We start from the raw sequence: 14,683 nt of genomic DNA on the forward strand, positions 1-14,683 counted from the left end.
GGATTACAGGTGTGAGCCACTGCGCCCAGCCCTATTTTTATTTTTTGAGATAGGGTCTCATTCTGTCACCCAGGCTGGAGTGCAGTGGTGCAATCGTGGCTCATTGCAGCCTCAACCTCCTGGGCTCAAGTGATCCTCCCATCTCAGCCTCCCAAGTAGCTGGGACTATAAATTAGCTGGCACTACCACAGCCTGCTAATTTTTTTTTTTTTTCTGGTAGAGAAGGGGTTTTGCCACGTTGCCTAGGCTGGCCTTGAACTCCTGGTTGGGCTCAAGCAATCCTCCCATCTTGGCCTCCCAAAGTGCTGGGATTACAGGCATGAGTCACTGTACCTGGACGGTCCTGTTATTTTTTTATTTTTATTTTTATTTTGAGACAGAGTCTCGCTCTGTCGCCCAGGCTGGAGTGCAGTGGCACAATCTCGGCTCACTGCAAGCTCTGCCTCTTGAGTTCACGCCATTCTCCTGCCTCAGCCTCCCGAGTAGCGGGGACTACAGGCGCCCACCACTACGTCTGGCTAATTTTTTGTATTTTAGTAGAGATGGGGTTTCATCGTGTTAGCCAGGATGGTCTCGATCTCCTGACCTCATGATCCACCCGCCTCGGCCTCCCAAAGTGCTGAGATTACAGGCGTGAGCCACCGTGCCCAGCCCCAATCTTGTTATTAAGCTCTCCCTAAATTAGCCTTCTTGAGCATGTCATCCTTTTTCTGCCGGGACCCCATGTTGACACAGGGCAGGTGTGGACAGGGACAGTTGCCACATTCTGTATTCACTTGGCGGGAGAGCTAAGAACTCCACACAATGGGAGCCTTCAGGTGGAGCCCCCCACCTCCCGGCTCTGCACAGAGCTCTCTCTACAGTCTGAAGCTTCAGCTCTGGGATCAGCATCCATACTTGCACTCTAGTGCCTTTCTGGGATCCTGCCGGGCCCCACCGCCCCGCCTGCCTGGGAGGCATCTAGTGAGCCCAGAGCGCCCTTCTGCCCCGCCCTGAGCCCCACTTACCCGAGAAATGCCCACGATCTGCTCGTCGGGCAGCAGGCTGACGCGCATGAAGCAGGACTCGAAGCTGGCCTCCTCCCGCTCCAGGAGGTCCTTGCCCTGCATCAGCGCCACGTGCAGCGTGTGGGAGGCAGTGTCGTACTCCATGCTCACCTCCACCTGGCCCAGTGTGAAGTCCTGCCCAAAGGTGTTGCTCACGGAGGAGATGGAGTTCAGGGAGTCGGCCGACTGGGACTTCCGGAGGGTCCCATAGGGGGCCAGGTCCAACTCCCGGCCCATCAGCTCCAGAGGCCCCAGTTCACTGATGCTCTCAAAGGTGTCCTCAATGCTGAGACTGCCTTTGCGGCTGGGTGGTCCCCGCGTGCTGGCCCGCTGGGTATTCCACGCAGGCACTCTCTAGGGGTGAGAAAGAGGGACGTGGCAGCATCATGGGGGCCATAGGCAAGGTCACTGGGAGATGGCAAAGAGATGAGTAAGGCCTGTTCATTCTTGGATCTCCAAGTTCCCCTTTCACAGAAGCCCTGCATCCCTTAGCTAGGAAGGTCGTTGTTTAATATTATTTCATGTCACTTATTTATTTATTCATTTTTTTGAGACGGAGTTTTGCTCTTGTTGCCCAGGCTGGAGTGCAATGGCATGATCTCAGCTCACTGCAACCTCTGCCTCCGGGGTTCAAGTGATTCTCCTGCCTCAGCCTCCTGAGTAGCTGGGATTACAGGTGTGCGCCACCATACCTGGCAAATTTTGTATTTTTAGTAGAGACAGGGTTTCTCCATGTTGGTCAGGCTGGTCTCGAACTCCCAATCTCAGGTGATTCGCCCACCTACCTCAGCCTCCCAAAGTGCTGGGATTACAGGCGTGAGCCACCGTGCCCAGCCTAGGGGTACATGAGACTTTTTGTTTGTTTGTTTGTTTGTTTGAGAGAGTCTCACTCTGTCGCCAGGCTGGAGTGCAGTGGCGTGATCTTGATTCACTGCAACCTCCACCTCCCAGGTTCAAGCAATTCTCCTGCCTCAGCCTCCTGAGGACCCAGAATTACAGGCGCACACCACCACACCCGGCTAATTTTGTATTTTTAGTAGAGATGGGGTTTCTCCATGTTGGCCAGGCTGGTCTGGAACTCCTGACCTCAGGTGATCTGCCTGTCTCGGCCTCCCAAAGTGCTGGGATTACAGGTGCGAGCCACCGCGCCTGGCCAACTGTTTGTTTGTTTGTTTATTTATTTATTTATTTATTTTTTGAGACAGAGTCTCACTGCATCGCCCAGCCTACAGTGCAGTGGCACGATCTTGGCTCACTGCAACCTCTGCCTCCTGGGTTCAAGCAATTCTCCTGCCTCAGCCTCCCAAGTAGCTGGGACTACAGGCGCCCGCCACCACACCCAGCTAATTTTTGTATTTTTAGTAGAGACGGGGTTTCAGTATGCTGGCCAGGATGGTCTTGAGCTCCTGACCTTGTGATCCGCCTGCCTCGGCCTCCTAAAGTGCTGAGCTTACAGGCGTGAGCCACCACGCCCAGCCCCTCAACTTTTTCTTAATATGTATATTTGTAGGGACAGAATTCCATACATCGAGTTGTCGATTGCAGTAATGTTTAGAAAAAGGAAAAGCAGCTAGCAATCTAAGTGTCCCAGAAGAAGAACGGGTAAGAATACCAGGAGCCAGCCACTCAAGAGGTGATGGAGCAGCCACAAGGGAAGTTTACAACACAGGAAGCTTTCATGTTGGGTGACACTCACCCAAATATTAATTTTTTTTTTTTTTTTTTTTGCCTTGGCCAGGCATGGTGGCTAACGCCTGTAATACCAGCACTTTGGGAGGCTGAGGTGGTGGATCGCCTGAGGTCAGGAGTTCAAGACCAGCCTGGCCAACAAAGTGAAACCCTGTCTCTACTAAAACTACAAAAATTAGCCAGGTATGGCGTCATGCACCTGTAATCTCAGCTACTCAGGAGGCTGAGGCAGGAGAACTGCTTGAACTCGGGAGGCGGAGGTTGCAGTGAGCTGAGATTGCGCCACTGCACTCCAGCCTGGGCGACAGGGTGACACTCTGTCTCAAAAATAAATAAATAAATAAATATTTTTATTTTCCCTAAATTGACCTTGGGATTTGAGAAAACAAGAATCTTTTATACCACAAGCATCGTCCATGCCTTCATTACCATAATTTTTTTTTTTTTTTTGAGACAGGGTCTCACTTGCCCAGGGTGGAGGGCGATCACAGCTCTCTGCAGCCTCAACCTTCTGGGCCCAAGCGATCCTCCCACCTCACTCTCCCAACTGTCTGACCACAGGCGTGAGCTACTACACCTGGCTTTTTTTTTTTGCTTTTTTTTTTTTTTTTTTTCCTGAGATGGAGCCTCGCTCTGTCGCCCAGGCTGGAGTACACAGTGGCGCTGTCTCTGCTCACTGCAAGCTCCACCTCCTGGGTTCAAGCGATTCTCCTGCTTCAGCCTCCTGAGTAGCTGGGATTACAGGCATGCACCACCACGCCCAGCTAATTTTTTATATTTTTAGTAGAGACGGCATTTCTCCATGTTGGTCAGGCTGGTCTCGAACTCCCAACCTCAGGTGATCTGCCCACCTCGGCTTCCCAAAGTGCTGAGATTACAAGCATGAGCACTGCGCCTAGCCACACCTGGCTAATTTTATTTATTTATTTATTTATTTATTTATTTATTTATTTTGGTAGAGACGAGATCTTGCTTTGTTGCCCAGGCTGGTCTCCAACTCCTGGGCTCAAGCGATCCTTCTGCCTCGGCTACCCAAATTGCTGGGATCACAGACATGAGCCACTGCACCTGGCTGTTTACCATAATTTTCATGGTTCCCCAATTTTCCATTGAGCAGATAATCATAATTTAATTTACTCTTCTCTACTGTTGGACATTTATGTTGTTTCTACTTTTTCAGAAATACAAATACTGCAATACTGAATAGCTTTCTTAAAATCCTGGCTCAGAGGACACAGTCCCTTGAAGGTTTTTTGTTTTTGTTTTTGATGGAGTCTCACTCTGTTGCCCAGGCTGGAGGGCACTGCCACAATCTCAGCTCCTAGGTTCAAGCAATTGTTATGTCTCAGCCTCCTGAGTAGCTGGGATTACAGGCGCCTGCCACCACGCCCAGCTAATTTTTTTGTTTTGTTTTGTTTTGTTTGAGACAGAGTTTTGCTTTTGTTGCCCAGGCTGGAGTGCAATGGCGTGATCTCAGCTCACTGCAACCTCCACCTTCTGGGTTCAAGCGATTCTCCTGCCTCAGCCTCCCAAGTAGCTGGGATTACAGGCATGCACCACCACACTTAGCTAATTTTGTATTTTTAGTAGAGACGGGGTTTCTCCATGTTGGTCAGGCTGGTCTTGAACTCCCGAGCTCAGGTGATCCACCAGTCTTAGCCTCTCAAAGTGCTGGGATTACAGGCATGAGCCACTGTGCCCGGCCAATTTTTGTATTTTTTTAGTAGAGACAGGGTTTCACCATGTTGGCCAGGCTGGTCTTGAACTCCTGACCTCAAGTGATTTGCCCACCTTGGCCTCCCAAAATGCTGGGATTACAGGCGTGAGCCACCATGCCAGGCCTGGAAAAATTTTTTCAAATTTACACTCCCCCAACAGCGTGTGCGATAGTCCCCCCAGACACCCTAAGTGAGTGAACATGAGGGATTCTAATCTGGTAATAGATTTTGGCTGTGCTCTCTGGAACTCTACATGACATTCGGAAAATTCCCTGCCATGTGTTAAATGATAAAACATTCAGCAAGGTATAGTGAGAGGCCTAAGAATGTGTGTGCCTCCGATACAGCAGTTCCACATCTGGACATCCATCCAAAGTACACTATCCCAAATGAAGACAAAGTTTTACCTACAGAACATCCACTGCATTATTTATCATGACATTTAGTCAATCATGGCACATGTACAAAAAGGAATCTCATACAGCCATTAAAATAATGTTTATGATGTGTGTTCAACAGTATGTCAAAATGCTTCAGCTACAAGGGAGGTGAAAAGAGAAGGACCTGGCATGGTGGTGCACGCCTGTAATCCTAGCACTTTGGGAGGCCAAGGCGGGCAGATCTCTTGAGCCCAGGAGTTTGAGGCCAGCCTGGCCAACATGGTGAAACCCCATCTCTACAAAAAATAAAAAAAAATTAGCTAGGCATCGTGGCTTGGGCCTGTAATCCCGGCTACTCAGGAGGCTGAAGTGGGAGGATCGCTTGAACCCAGGAGGTGTAGGTTGCAGTGAACTGAGATTGTGCCAGAGCACCCCAGCCTGGGTGACAGAGTGAGACCCTGTCTCAAAAGAAAGAAAGAAAGGGCCGGGCACGGTGGCTCACGCCTGTAATCCCAGCACTTTGGGAGGCCGAGGCGGGTGGATCACGAGGTCAGGAGATCGAGACCATCCTGGCTGACACGGTGAAACCCTGTCTCTACTATAAATACAAAAAATTAGCCGGGCATGGTGGCGGGTGCCTGTAGTCCCAGCTACTCGGGAGGCTGAGGCAGGAGAATGGCGTGAATCCACGAGGCGGAGCTTGCAGTGAGCCGAGATTGTGCCACTGTACTCCAGCCTGGGCGACAGAGCGAGACTCCATCTCAAAAAAAAAAAAAAAAAGAAAGAAAGAAAAAGAAAAAAAGAGAGTAAGAAGAATATATCAGGTTACTCTGGGCACTTGGCCTATGGGGTAGCCCTGCTCTGCAAGGAGCATTTTGAAAAAAAAAAAAAAGAAAGAAAGAAAACTTTAGTAGTTAAAAAGCAGGCCAGGTGTGGTGACTCACGCCAGCACTTTGGGAGGTCGAGGCAGGTGGATCACCTGAGGTCAGGAGTTCGACACCAGCCTGACCAACATGGTGAAACCCTGTCTCTACTAAAAATACGAAATTGGCCGGGCATGGTGGTGCATGCCTATAATCCCAGCTACTTGGGAGGCCGAGGCAGGATAATTGCTTGAACCCAGGAGGCAGAGGTTGCAGTGAGCCCAGATCATGCCATTGCACTCCAGCCTGGGCAACAAGAGGGAAACTCTATCTGAAAAAAAAAAAAAAAAAAAAAAAAAAAAGTTGAAGATGTGAAAGGGGAGGAGGGAGGTCTACTCCCCATTCAAAGGAGGACATTAACCAGCAGGAGGCGGTGATGGAGGGAGAGGGGCTGAAGGCTGATCTGAGTGGATGGTAGGGGCATGGGGTTGCACTCTCTGTGCACCTGCAGGAGCAGAAGCCTCACCTTCTCTCTGGCCTCTGCGCAGCTCTCGCCGTACTTCTGCTGAAGGTACCTGTAGTCGTAATTGGGGAACGGAGAGGGGCTGGGGAAGCTCCCCGACGTCCAGAGCTTCCACAGGCTCACAGCCGCAATTCCCAGCAGGGCCAGGGCCCCTGCAGCATAGACACCCACCTCCCAGCCAGGGGGGCTCTTGATGACTGCAAGGCAAGGGCAGCCTCTCATTAGGGATTTCTAGTGGATACAGATCCCCACCCGGGGAGCAGCACGGACTTCTTCATTGAATGGATATTTATTAAATGCCTACTATGTGCTAGGTGCTGGAGATCCCATGTCGAACAAGACATACACTTTCCTGTGTTGCTTGGGACCAGAAGTGTTTTGGGTTTCAGATTTTTTTGATTTGGGTATATTTACATTACACTTATAGGTTGAGCATTCCTAATCCAAAAATCTGAAATCCAAAATGCTCCAATGGACATTTCTTTCAGCATCATGTCGGCCCGCAAAATATTTCAGATTTTCGATTTTGGATTTTTGGATTTAGGATGATCAGCCTGTGTACATAATATCCAGAAAAGGCAAATCTATGTAGACAGAATTGACACCAGTCTATACAGTAGATTAGTGACTGTCAGGGGCTGGAAAGTTGGGAGAAATAGGGTTTCTTTGGGGAATGATGAAAATATTCTAAAAATAGATTGTGTGGTTGGTTGCACAATATACTAAAAACCACTGAATTGTACACTTTAAGTGGGTAAATTGCTTGGTATGTGAATCTTATCTCTCTGTGAATCTCTTACCAAAACAAACAAACAACTCAGCCACAAGTGAGAGGTGGCTGCAGGCTGTGCAGGGCTTGGAGACAAATCCAGATGCTCAGAGGCTTTTGCTCTGCTGATGAGTCAATAACCTTCCCTCTCTGAGCCTTGCTGCCCCCGAAAACGGAAATTAACAACCCCCTCAACTGTGGCAAGTGAGTCCTCCCCAGCACCGTGCTTGGCACGTGGCAGGACCATACATGTTCCAAGGTTTTGCCTTCCTCTCCCAGGAAACCTGGCTCTGCTTCCCCAAAGGAAGCCAAGGAGGCACTGGATTCACTGTGCAGGTCACAGTGCTGGCAAATACAGTTCTCTAAACTGTTCTTAGTACTGCGTCTGTCTCAATTCAACTGAGGAAACTGAGGCACAGAAAGGCTAAAGAACTTGCCCAAGGTCACAGAGCCCAGAAGGGGTGGTGCTGGGACCCCAACTCTGGCAGCCAGACCCCAAAGCAAGTGGGGTAACCACTGCCCCACCCAGCCTCGACCCCGCACAGTTCCCTCGAAGCAAGGTGGGGAGAGATGCGAAGGGCATCTCAGGGATGGAGATTGATCACTGCACATCCATTGAGCACCCATCCTGGTGTGCCAGCAGCCTATGGGCACGGGTAGCCAGGGTTGAGTCAGCCCCAGGCCAAGTCCCTGTCCTTAAGTAGCTGGCAGTCTAGGGGGTGGGGTGGAGCAGGCAAATAAATAGACAGATCAGGGTACCGGGAATGGGAGCAGTCCGGGAAGGCCTCCCGGAGGAGGGACATGTAAGCTGAGATATGAGGAGGGACAAGAAGTGTGCCAGGCCATGGCAACAGGAGCTGGAAGTAAAGGGCGGGAAGAATAGAGGGGTATAAAAAGCCCAGAGTGGGCAGAGTGGCCGGGGGAGGGAGGGAGGGGACCCGGGGCTAGAGGAGTACCTCATCACTGCTGCCCTGAGGCCTGGCCACACAGGAATGGATCACACAGTAGGGCAGCCCCCCTAGCCTGCCCTGCTGTCTGCTGAGCTGCCTTTGGCCAGAGTCCACAGCACTGACTCACTGGCCTCCAGCCCTGACACCCTCCCAGCACTGAGCACCCTGTAAGGCTCTACTTTCTTTTCTTTCTTTTTCTTTTTTTTTTTTTTTTTGAGATGGAGTTTCACTCTCGTTGCCCAGGCTGGAGTGCAATGGCACGATCTCGGTTCACTGCAACCTCTGCCTCCTGGGTTCAAGCGATTCTCCTGCCTCAGCCTCCCAAGTAGCTGGAATTACAGGCGTCCACCACCACGCCCGGCTAATTTTTTGTATTTCTAGTAGAGACAGCGTTTCACCATGTTGGCCAGGCTGGTCTCAAACTCCTGACCTCAGGTGATCCGCCCACCTTGGCCTCCCAAAGTGCTGGGATTACAGGCATGAGCCACCGCGCCCGGCCAAGGCCCTACTTTCTAAAAGAGGAAAACTGAGACCAAGGAAGGGTAATAGGCACATCTGTTTCTCCACTCAAGGCCAGCGGTGAGAAACGGCAGAGCTCGGGCACCGGTACCTTGGCTTCCAGGCAAGTCACCCAGCACCTTTGGGCTTCATACTCCGTTTGGAAAATGCGGATGACAAGAACATCCCCCATCCAGCGGTCCCACTCTGGTGAATTTATTCTAAAGGGAAAATCCCAACAGGTTTTGTGTCTGGGATGAGTCATCGAGGCTGTATTTATAACAGCAGAAATCTGGAAACAGCCTGAAGGTCCCACTGAGGGGGCCAGTGAGGGCTGGTGGCTCTGTCTTGGGAGGAAATGTCACTGGCCTTCGAGAATGACAATTGAGGTCATTAGGATGGCACTGTGGCAATGCAGAGACACATTTCTGGCATTGTTAAGAGAGGAAAAAAAATGAATCCCCAACATGGTCTAATCACGCAATTGTGTGACGTGCGCAAAAGTCACGCAGCACATAGTCACGGGCTGCGCAGACCAGGGAAAAACAGAAGGAATGGGTAATGACGGTGGAAGGGCTGTGAAGAAACCCTCCTTCCTCCTGCTGCTGTTGACAGAATGTCACCTGTGGTCTACATATGCCCATAACAAAGAGATCCATGGAGGCTCCCGGGCCCCGCCCTGCCAAGGCTTGGCGTATTCTGGGAGTCCAGGGAACAGGGTCACAGCAGGGCTGGGTGGTAGCCCGGGGTTGGCCAGAGGGCAGGACCAGAGGCCCAAGGTCTCTGAGCAGGCTGTGGGCACAGCCAGGTGGCAAAGCAGGTTCAGGCTCCCCTGTGCCTGAGGCTCTTGGGAGCTGAAGGGTGGAGCCCATGCCCGGGGTGGCAGAAAAGGGGGCAGGGCTGGGGGTACAGAAGGAAAAGCCCCAGGAAGGGACATGAAATGACAATTCGCATTCATTTGATTATTGATTTTATGGAATACCAGTCTTGGGGTGATATTGGAAGTGGGGTCTAGGCGAAGACCGGAAACGAGTGGGACGAGAAGGAGGAGGAATAGCTCCCCTTATGAAGCACTTACTATTTATGATTTGCCAGGCCCTGTTCTAAGCACGTCACGTACATTAACCCATCAAGTCAAGGCAATCCTGTGAGGTTGGTTCTATCGTTGTCCCCATTTTACAGATAAGGAAGCTGAGGGACGGAAGAGAGATCTGCCTCCAGACAGACTGGGTCCAGATCTGCACCTATAACCCCACCACCAGGCGCCAGGACTCAGGCAGGCAGAGGCAGAGGCAGGGAAGGACTCCAGGCCAGGAGAACAGCATGTGCAAAGCCCTGCCGCTGGGAGAGTGGCGTTTGCACCATGCTGGGCGCTGCACATCCATCAGCTCTCTAAATCTTCCCAACGGCCCTGAGGCAAGACTCATCGTTTGCATTCTACAGATAAGTAAGTAGAAGTTTCACCATTTGCCCAAGGCCATACGGGTAGGGGGCGGGGTGTGGGGGGGCAAGACCTGTGAGCCTGAGGGTGAAAAGTGCGGCTCCCTGGCTCACTTTCGGGAAAAAGTGATGGGAAAGGTGATTCCCAGGCACACTCTTCAGATCAACCCTGGGCTCCCCTGGGGCTGCGTTAGGGTAGGGGCTGGAGTGATGGGGAGCACGGGGCTGGGAGTCAGGAGACCTGAGTGTACATCCTGACCCTGTTACTCTCTGCGCCTCACTTCTCCCATCTGTGAATGAGGAGAGGAACAAAGGGAGAAAAGACAGCTGGTATGTTTCGGCTCTGACCCCATCCGCCGTCCATGGGGAGGGCTGCAGGAGTATATCTGGAATCTTGAGGCATCTCCCAGCCAGCTCCCATCTCCCTGCTGAGGCATAGGGTGACAGGGTGGGAGTCATGGCCCTAGACTGGATGGCCTCTTTTTTTTTCTAAAGAGACGGAGTCTCACGCTGTCGCCCAGGCTGGAAAGCTGGAGTGCAGTGGTGTGATCTCAGCTCACTATAACCTCTGCCTCTGGACTGGGTGGTCTCTGAGTTTAACGCCCCATGAATCTAACATTGACTTCCTGGGTTTATTTTCCCCTGCCTACTTGACAGTCTCCACAAAAGGCCTCGGTGAGTGGATTCCGAGTCACAGGCTCATCCCCAGGGTGCAGCAGAACGAGGGTCTCCCCGGGGACCCTTTCAAGTGAGAGAGAAAGTCACTTTAACAGGAAGGGGCCACTTGTGTGGCAAGACGAAGAGACCTCAGACTGTGCCAAGCTTGATGTCCCCAGGGCTGTCTGACCTTGGGCAAGACACTGACTGTCCTTGACAGTGAAGGCATTAATGGCAAGGACATTAATGGCAAGGACATTCATGTCCCATGGACACCTCCCACCCAGGCCTGGTGTAAGGGTCTCGCAGGCGTGATCCAGGAGGGGCTTGCCCTGGGCACTCACCGCTCAGATGGTATTCTGCCACATCCACGGCCATGATGTCTGCTGCGGTGACTGTGACTGGAAGGGAAAAGAGAGTGAGCGGAGAGGGCTGCAGAGAGTCAGCGTCCCGCTCCTAGGTCCTGGCCTCCTGGCACCCACGTGCCTGTCATCCAGAGCTTACGCTCAGCTATAAGGGGAGTGCCACCAAAGGGAGGCTTGGCATTTTGAGAAATGATGTTTAAAGCTCTTTTCAAGCATTCTAAGACTCTCCTCAGGATTGCCAGAGAAAACACAGGATGCCCAGTGGCATGTGAATTTCAGATTTTTTTGTTTTGTTGTGTTTTTTTTAGATGGAGTCTCTCTTTGTTGCCCGGGCTAGAGTGCAGTGGCGTGATCTCGGCTCACTGCAGCCTCTGCCTCCCGGGTTCAAGTGATCGCCTGCCTCAGCCTCCCAAGTAGCTGGGATGACAGGCATGTGCCACCACACCCGATTAATTTTTGTATTTTTTGTAGAGATGGGGTTTCACCATGTTGGCCAGGCTGATCTCGAACTCCTGACCTCAGGTGATCCACCAGCCTTGGTCTCCCAAAGTGCTGAGATTACAGGTGTGAGCCACCACGCCGGGCCAAATTTCAAATAAGTTTTTAATATGTGTGTCCCAAATATTCCATAGGACATACTTATGCCAAAATCTCTTCCATTGTTCATCCAAAACATCAATGCTCCTGGGTGTCCTGTTTTTGTATTTGCCAAATCTGGCAACCCCAGCTCATTTCCATCCTCACAACATCAGGCTGACCAGCGGCGACGCGGTAGGTGACTCATTAGAGCAAGGACCCCCTGGCTTGAGCCAGAGCCTTCCTTCAAATGCTTCCATTTCGATTGGGAAGGAAAGGCTGCGTGTCTGCAATATTCTATTATCAGTCCTTTCACTGCTTGGCATGGTTTCTTCCCCACCCCATCCTTCACCCCCAGCTTTTAGGAAAGACTGAGGCTTAAGCTGTTCTAGAAAGGTCTGGGAGCTCGTACAACCCATTACCTGAACCTAGGTGACTGCTCATTGTTTTATTATTGTGCTAAGAAGTAAATCTGGCTCGCAGATGTGTTCTAAATGGGTGTGTGGGGGGAGTCCTGGAAAAAGGAAATTGGGATGGGCTGCACTGATCTCTGGTCAAGGGCACCGAGGTCCAGGATAACTCCCACCCCAGTTTCTGGATTCCCTTGTACTTCAGAGAGGTGGTTACACATGGTAAGCCTGCAGGCCTGGTGCGGGGTGGTACGGCAAGGGGAGGGGGAGGTAGGAACTGCAGAGTGATGGCCTGGCCCAAGGGCAGCTGCATTTTTGCCCCAGCAGGAATGCCAACCACCGTGGCTTGATCTTCTGGCACTTTAAAGAAAAGCCAGATACCTGAATTTTTTATGTGCCATTTCCTGAGTTTTAAAGGTAGTAACCAATTTGCAAAAAATTCAAACACCATTCAGGCGCAGTATAAAAAGTCCTCGGGGAGTGTGACCCACCAGCTCCCAACCCCTCGGAGCATCCTGTAGGTTCCCTTTGGGACTGGGGTCGAATCAGAGGGTAAAGCTAAGGCCCTCAACATTTTCAGGAACTCCAGGGTTCTCCCCAATCTGTGGCTTTGGAGTCAAGAAGCTGGGGTGCCATGCTCCAGTCAGGGTTATCCAGCACATTTGGGGTGCCATAAGTCCTAGTCCACCCCCTTAAGTCCTGGAGGTGCCCAGGAGCCTCTAGAAGCAGGTCAGGTAAGGTGCACAGCCAGCTCCTGGCTCCCAGTTCTCCTGATGCTGCCCCCACTCCCACAAGGAGATGTGCGTTGTCATGGTGATGGAAGGGTGGTGCTAAGCCAGGAAGGGCTTCACCCACCCTGACTAGAGTGGAAGCTCATTCCTGGGCCTGGGCTGGAGATAATGACAGTAATAGACAACCTTGCCAAGCCCTTCTTACACATCAAGCGCCGTTCTAAGCACTTTGCATATATCTGACCTCATTTAATTCTCCTAACAGCCCCATGAGGTAGGTACTATTATTATCTCTGGTTTGCAGGTGAGAGTTCCGGGGCGTAATTTGCCCCAGGCCACACAGCTAATAAACTGTTCAACCCAGGCCGTCTGGCTCCATGCTCCTAACCACTGTGTCTCACTGCAAGTGGGCATATGGTTTCCAAAAAGTTTCCTAAGGAACTGCAGGTCAGATGGGTCACCGTGTACCTGCCCAAGGTGGTCCTAGCTCCTGGCGGAAGCTGGTCTGGATACGCTGAAACACATGGTAATGTGCACCTCCCAGCCTGCTTCTGCCTTGCCGGGAATCAGATAAGCCATCGGCTTTTTCTTGCTTACCTGGCACAAGCTGACTTTGCAAGAGTGGGGCCAAGCTGGGACAGCCAATGCCAGCAGCACGCGAGCAAGGTATGCAATGGCAAAGTACACCCCACAGCACAACAGGCATGGTACGGGACAAAGCCTCAAGCTGCATCAGGCCTCTGGCTGTCGGGGGCCCCATCACCTCCATGGCTGGCCCAGCTCAGACCCCAGACTCCCACGCTGTCTGTTCTTTCCTCTCCCTTTAACACGACATCCTTTCCCAGGGAGCTGAGATTTCAGTGAGGGTGTGAATGACTGCTAGGCACACCCCAGACAGAAGCTCCTTTTTTTTTTTTTTTTTTTGAGACAGAGCCTCACTCTGTCACCCAGGCTTGAATGCAGTGGCACGATCTCAGCTCACTGCAACCTCTGCCTCCCGAGTTCAAGCGATTCTCCTGCCTCAGCCTCCCAAGTAGCTGGGATTACAGGCATGAGCCACCATGCCCAGCTAGTTTTTGTATTTTTAGTAGAGATGGGGTTTCATCATGTTGGCCAGGATGGTCTTGAACTCCTGACCTCAAGTGATCCTCCCACCTTGGCCTCCCAAAGTGCTGGGATCACAGGCGTGAGCCACCGCCCCTGGCCTCCAGACAGATGTTCCAGCCTGGTGCCCTGTGAAGGCAGAGCTCATCTGCCTGAGTGGAGGGAGAAGAGAACTGGAAGAGAGGTCGAGGCTCCTACAGGGTATCATCCTGAGCACAGTGTTTGTAGTCAGCTGCACCCAGCTCTGACTCCCATATCTGCCCCTGGCTAGCTGCAGTGGCCTTGGGCAATTTTCTTAGTCTCTTAGAGCTTCAGTTCCCCATCTGTAAAGCAGATGTGAGGCTGCCAGGAGGGTGGAATGAGAAGGTACGTGTAGTCAGGCTTGGCACATATTGGTTGCTGTGGTTAGCAGCCTGGTGATGGCCCACACAGGCCCCCTAACCCCTAGTCTGGGCAGTGTGGGCAGCACTGCCAGTCTACAGATGTGTTTATTTGTCTTACATTTAAGTGAGTTGCCAACATTTTAAAATTGAAAAATGTAGCTGGGTGCAGTGGGTCGTGCCTGTAGTCCCAGCTACTGGGGAGGCTGATGTGGGAGGATCTCTTGAGCCCAGGAGTTCAAAACCAGTCTGGACAACATAGTGAGACTGTGCCTCAGAAAAAAGTGTACGGTGGGGGGGAATTTCCCATTAAAAATTGATTTAAAAAGGATTTCCAGCTTCCCTTTGAAAGTTAGAAGATCTGGCTGGGCGCGGTGACTCAGGCCTGTAATCCCAGCACTTTGGGAGGCTGAGGTGGGCGGATCACCTGAGGTTGGGAGTTCGAGACCAGCCTGACCCACACGGAGAAACCCTATCTCTACTAAAAATACAAAATTAGCCGGGCTTGGTGGCGCATGCCTGTAATCCCAGATACTTGGGAAGGCTGAGGCAGAAGAATCGCTTGAACCTAGGAGGTGGAGGTT

At 51.7% G+C, this 14,683-nt stretch overlaps 1 protein-coding gene across 5 annotated transcripts in view; it reads right to left on the reverse strand.

Annotated features, from left to right (window-relative positions):
* Positions 1 to 14,683, reverse strand: part of SYT12 (synaptotagmin 12) — a 43,676-nt gene that overhangs the window by 9,384 nt on the left and 19,609 nt on the right. For all 5 annotated transcript variants that reach the window (XM_054523790.2, XM_054523789.2, XM_054523788.2 and 2 more), the window contains 3 exon segments: positions 10,878 to 10,934; positions 6,223 to 6,416; positions 1,008 to 1,400 (listed from right to left, as the gene is read on the reverse strand). In XM_054523790.2, the coding sequence (XP_054379765.1) occupies positions 1,008 to 1,400; positions 6,223 to 6,416; positions 10,878 to 10,934 (644 nt within the window).

Source organism: Pongo abelii, chromosome 9 (assembly GCF_028885655.2).
Source record: "Pongo abelii isolate AG06213 chromosome 9, NHGRI_mPonAbe1-v2.0_pri, whole genome shotgun sequence".
Lineage (NCBI taxonomy): Eukaryota > Metazoa > Chordata > Mammalia > Primates > Hominidae > Pongo > Pongo abelii.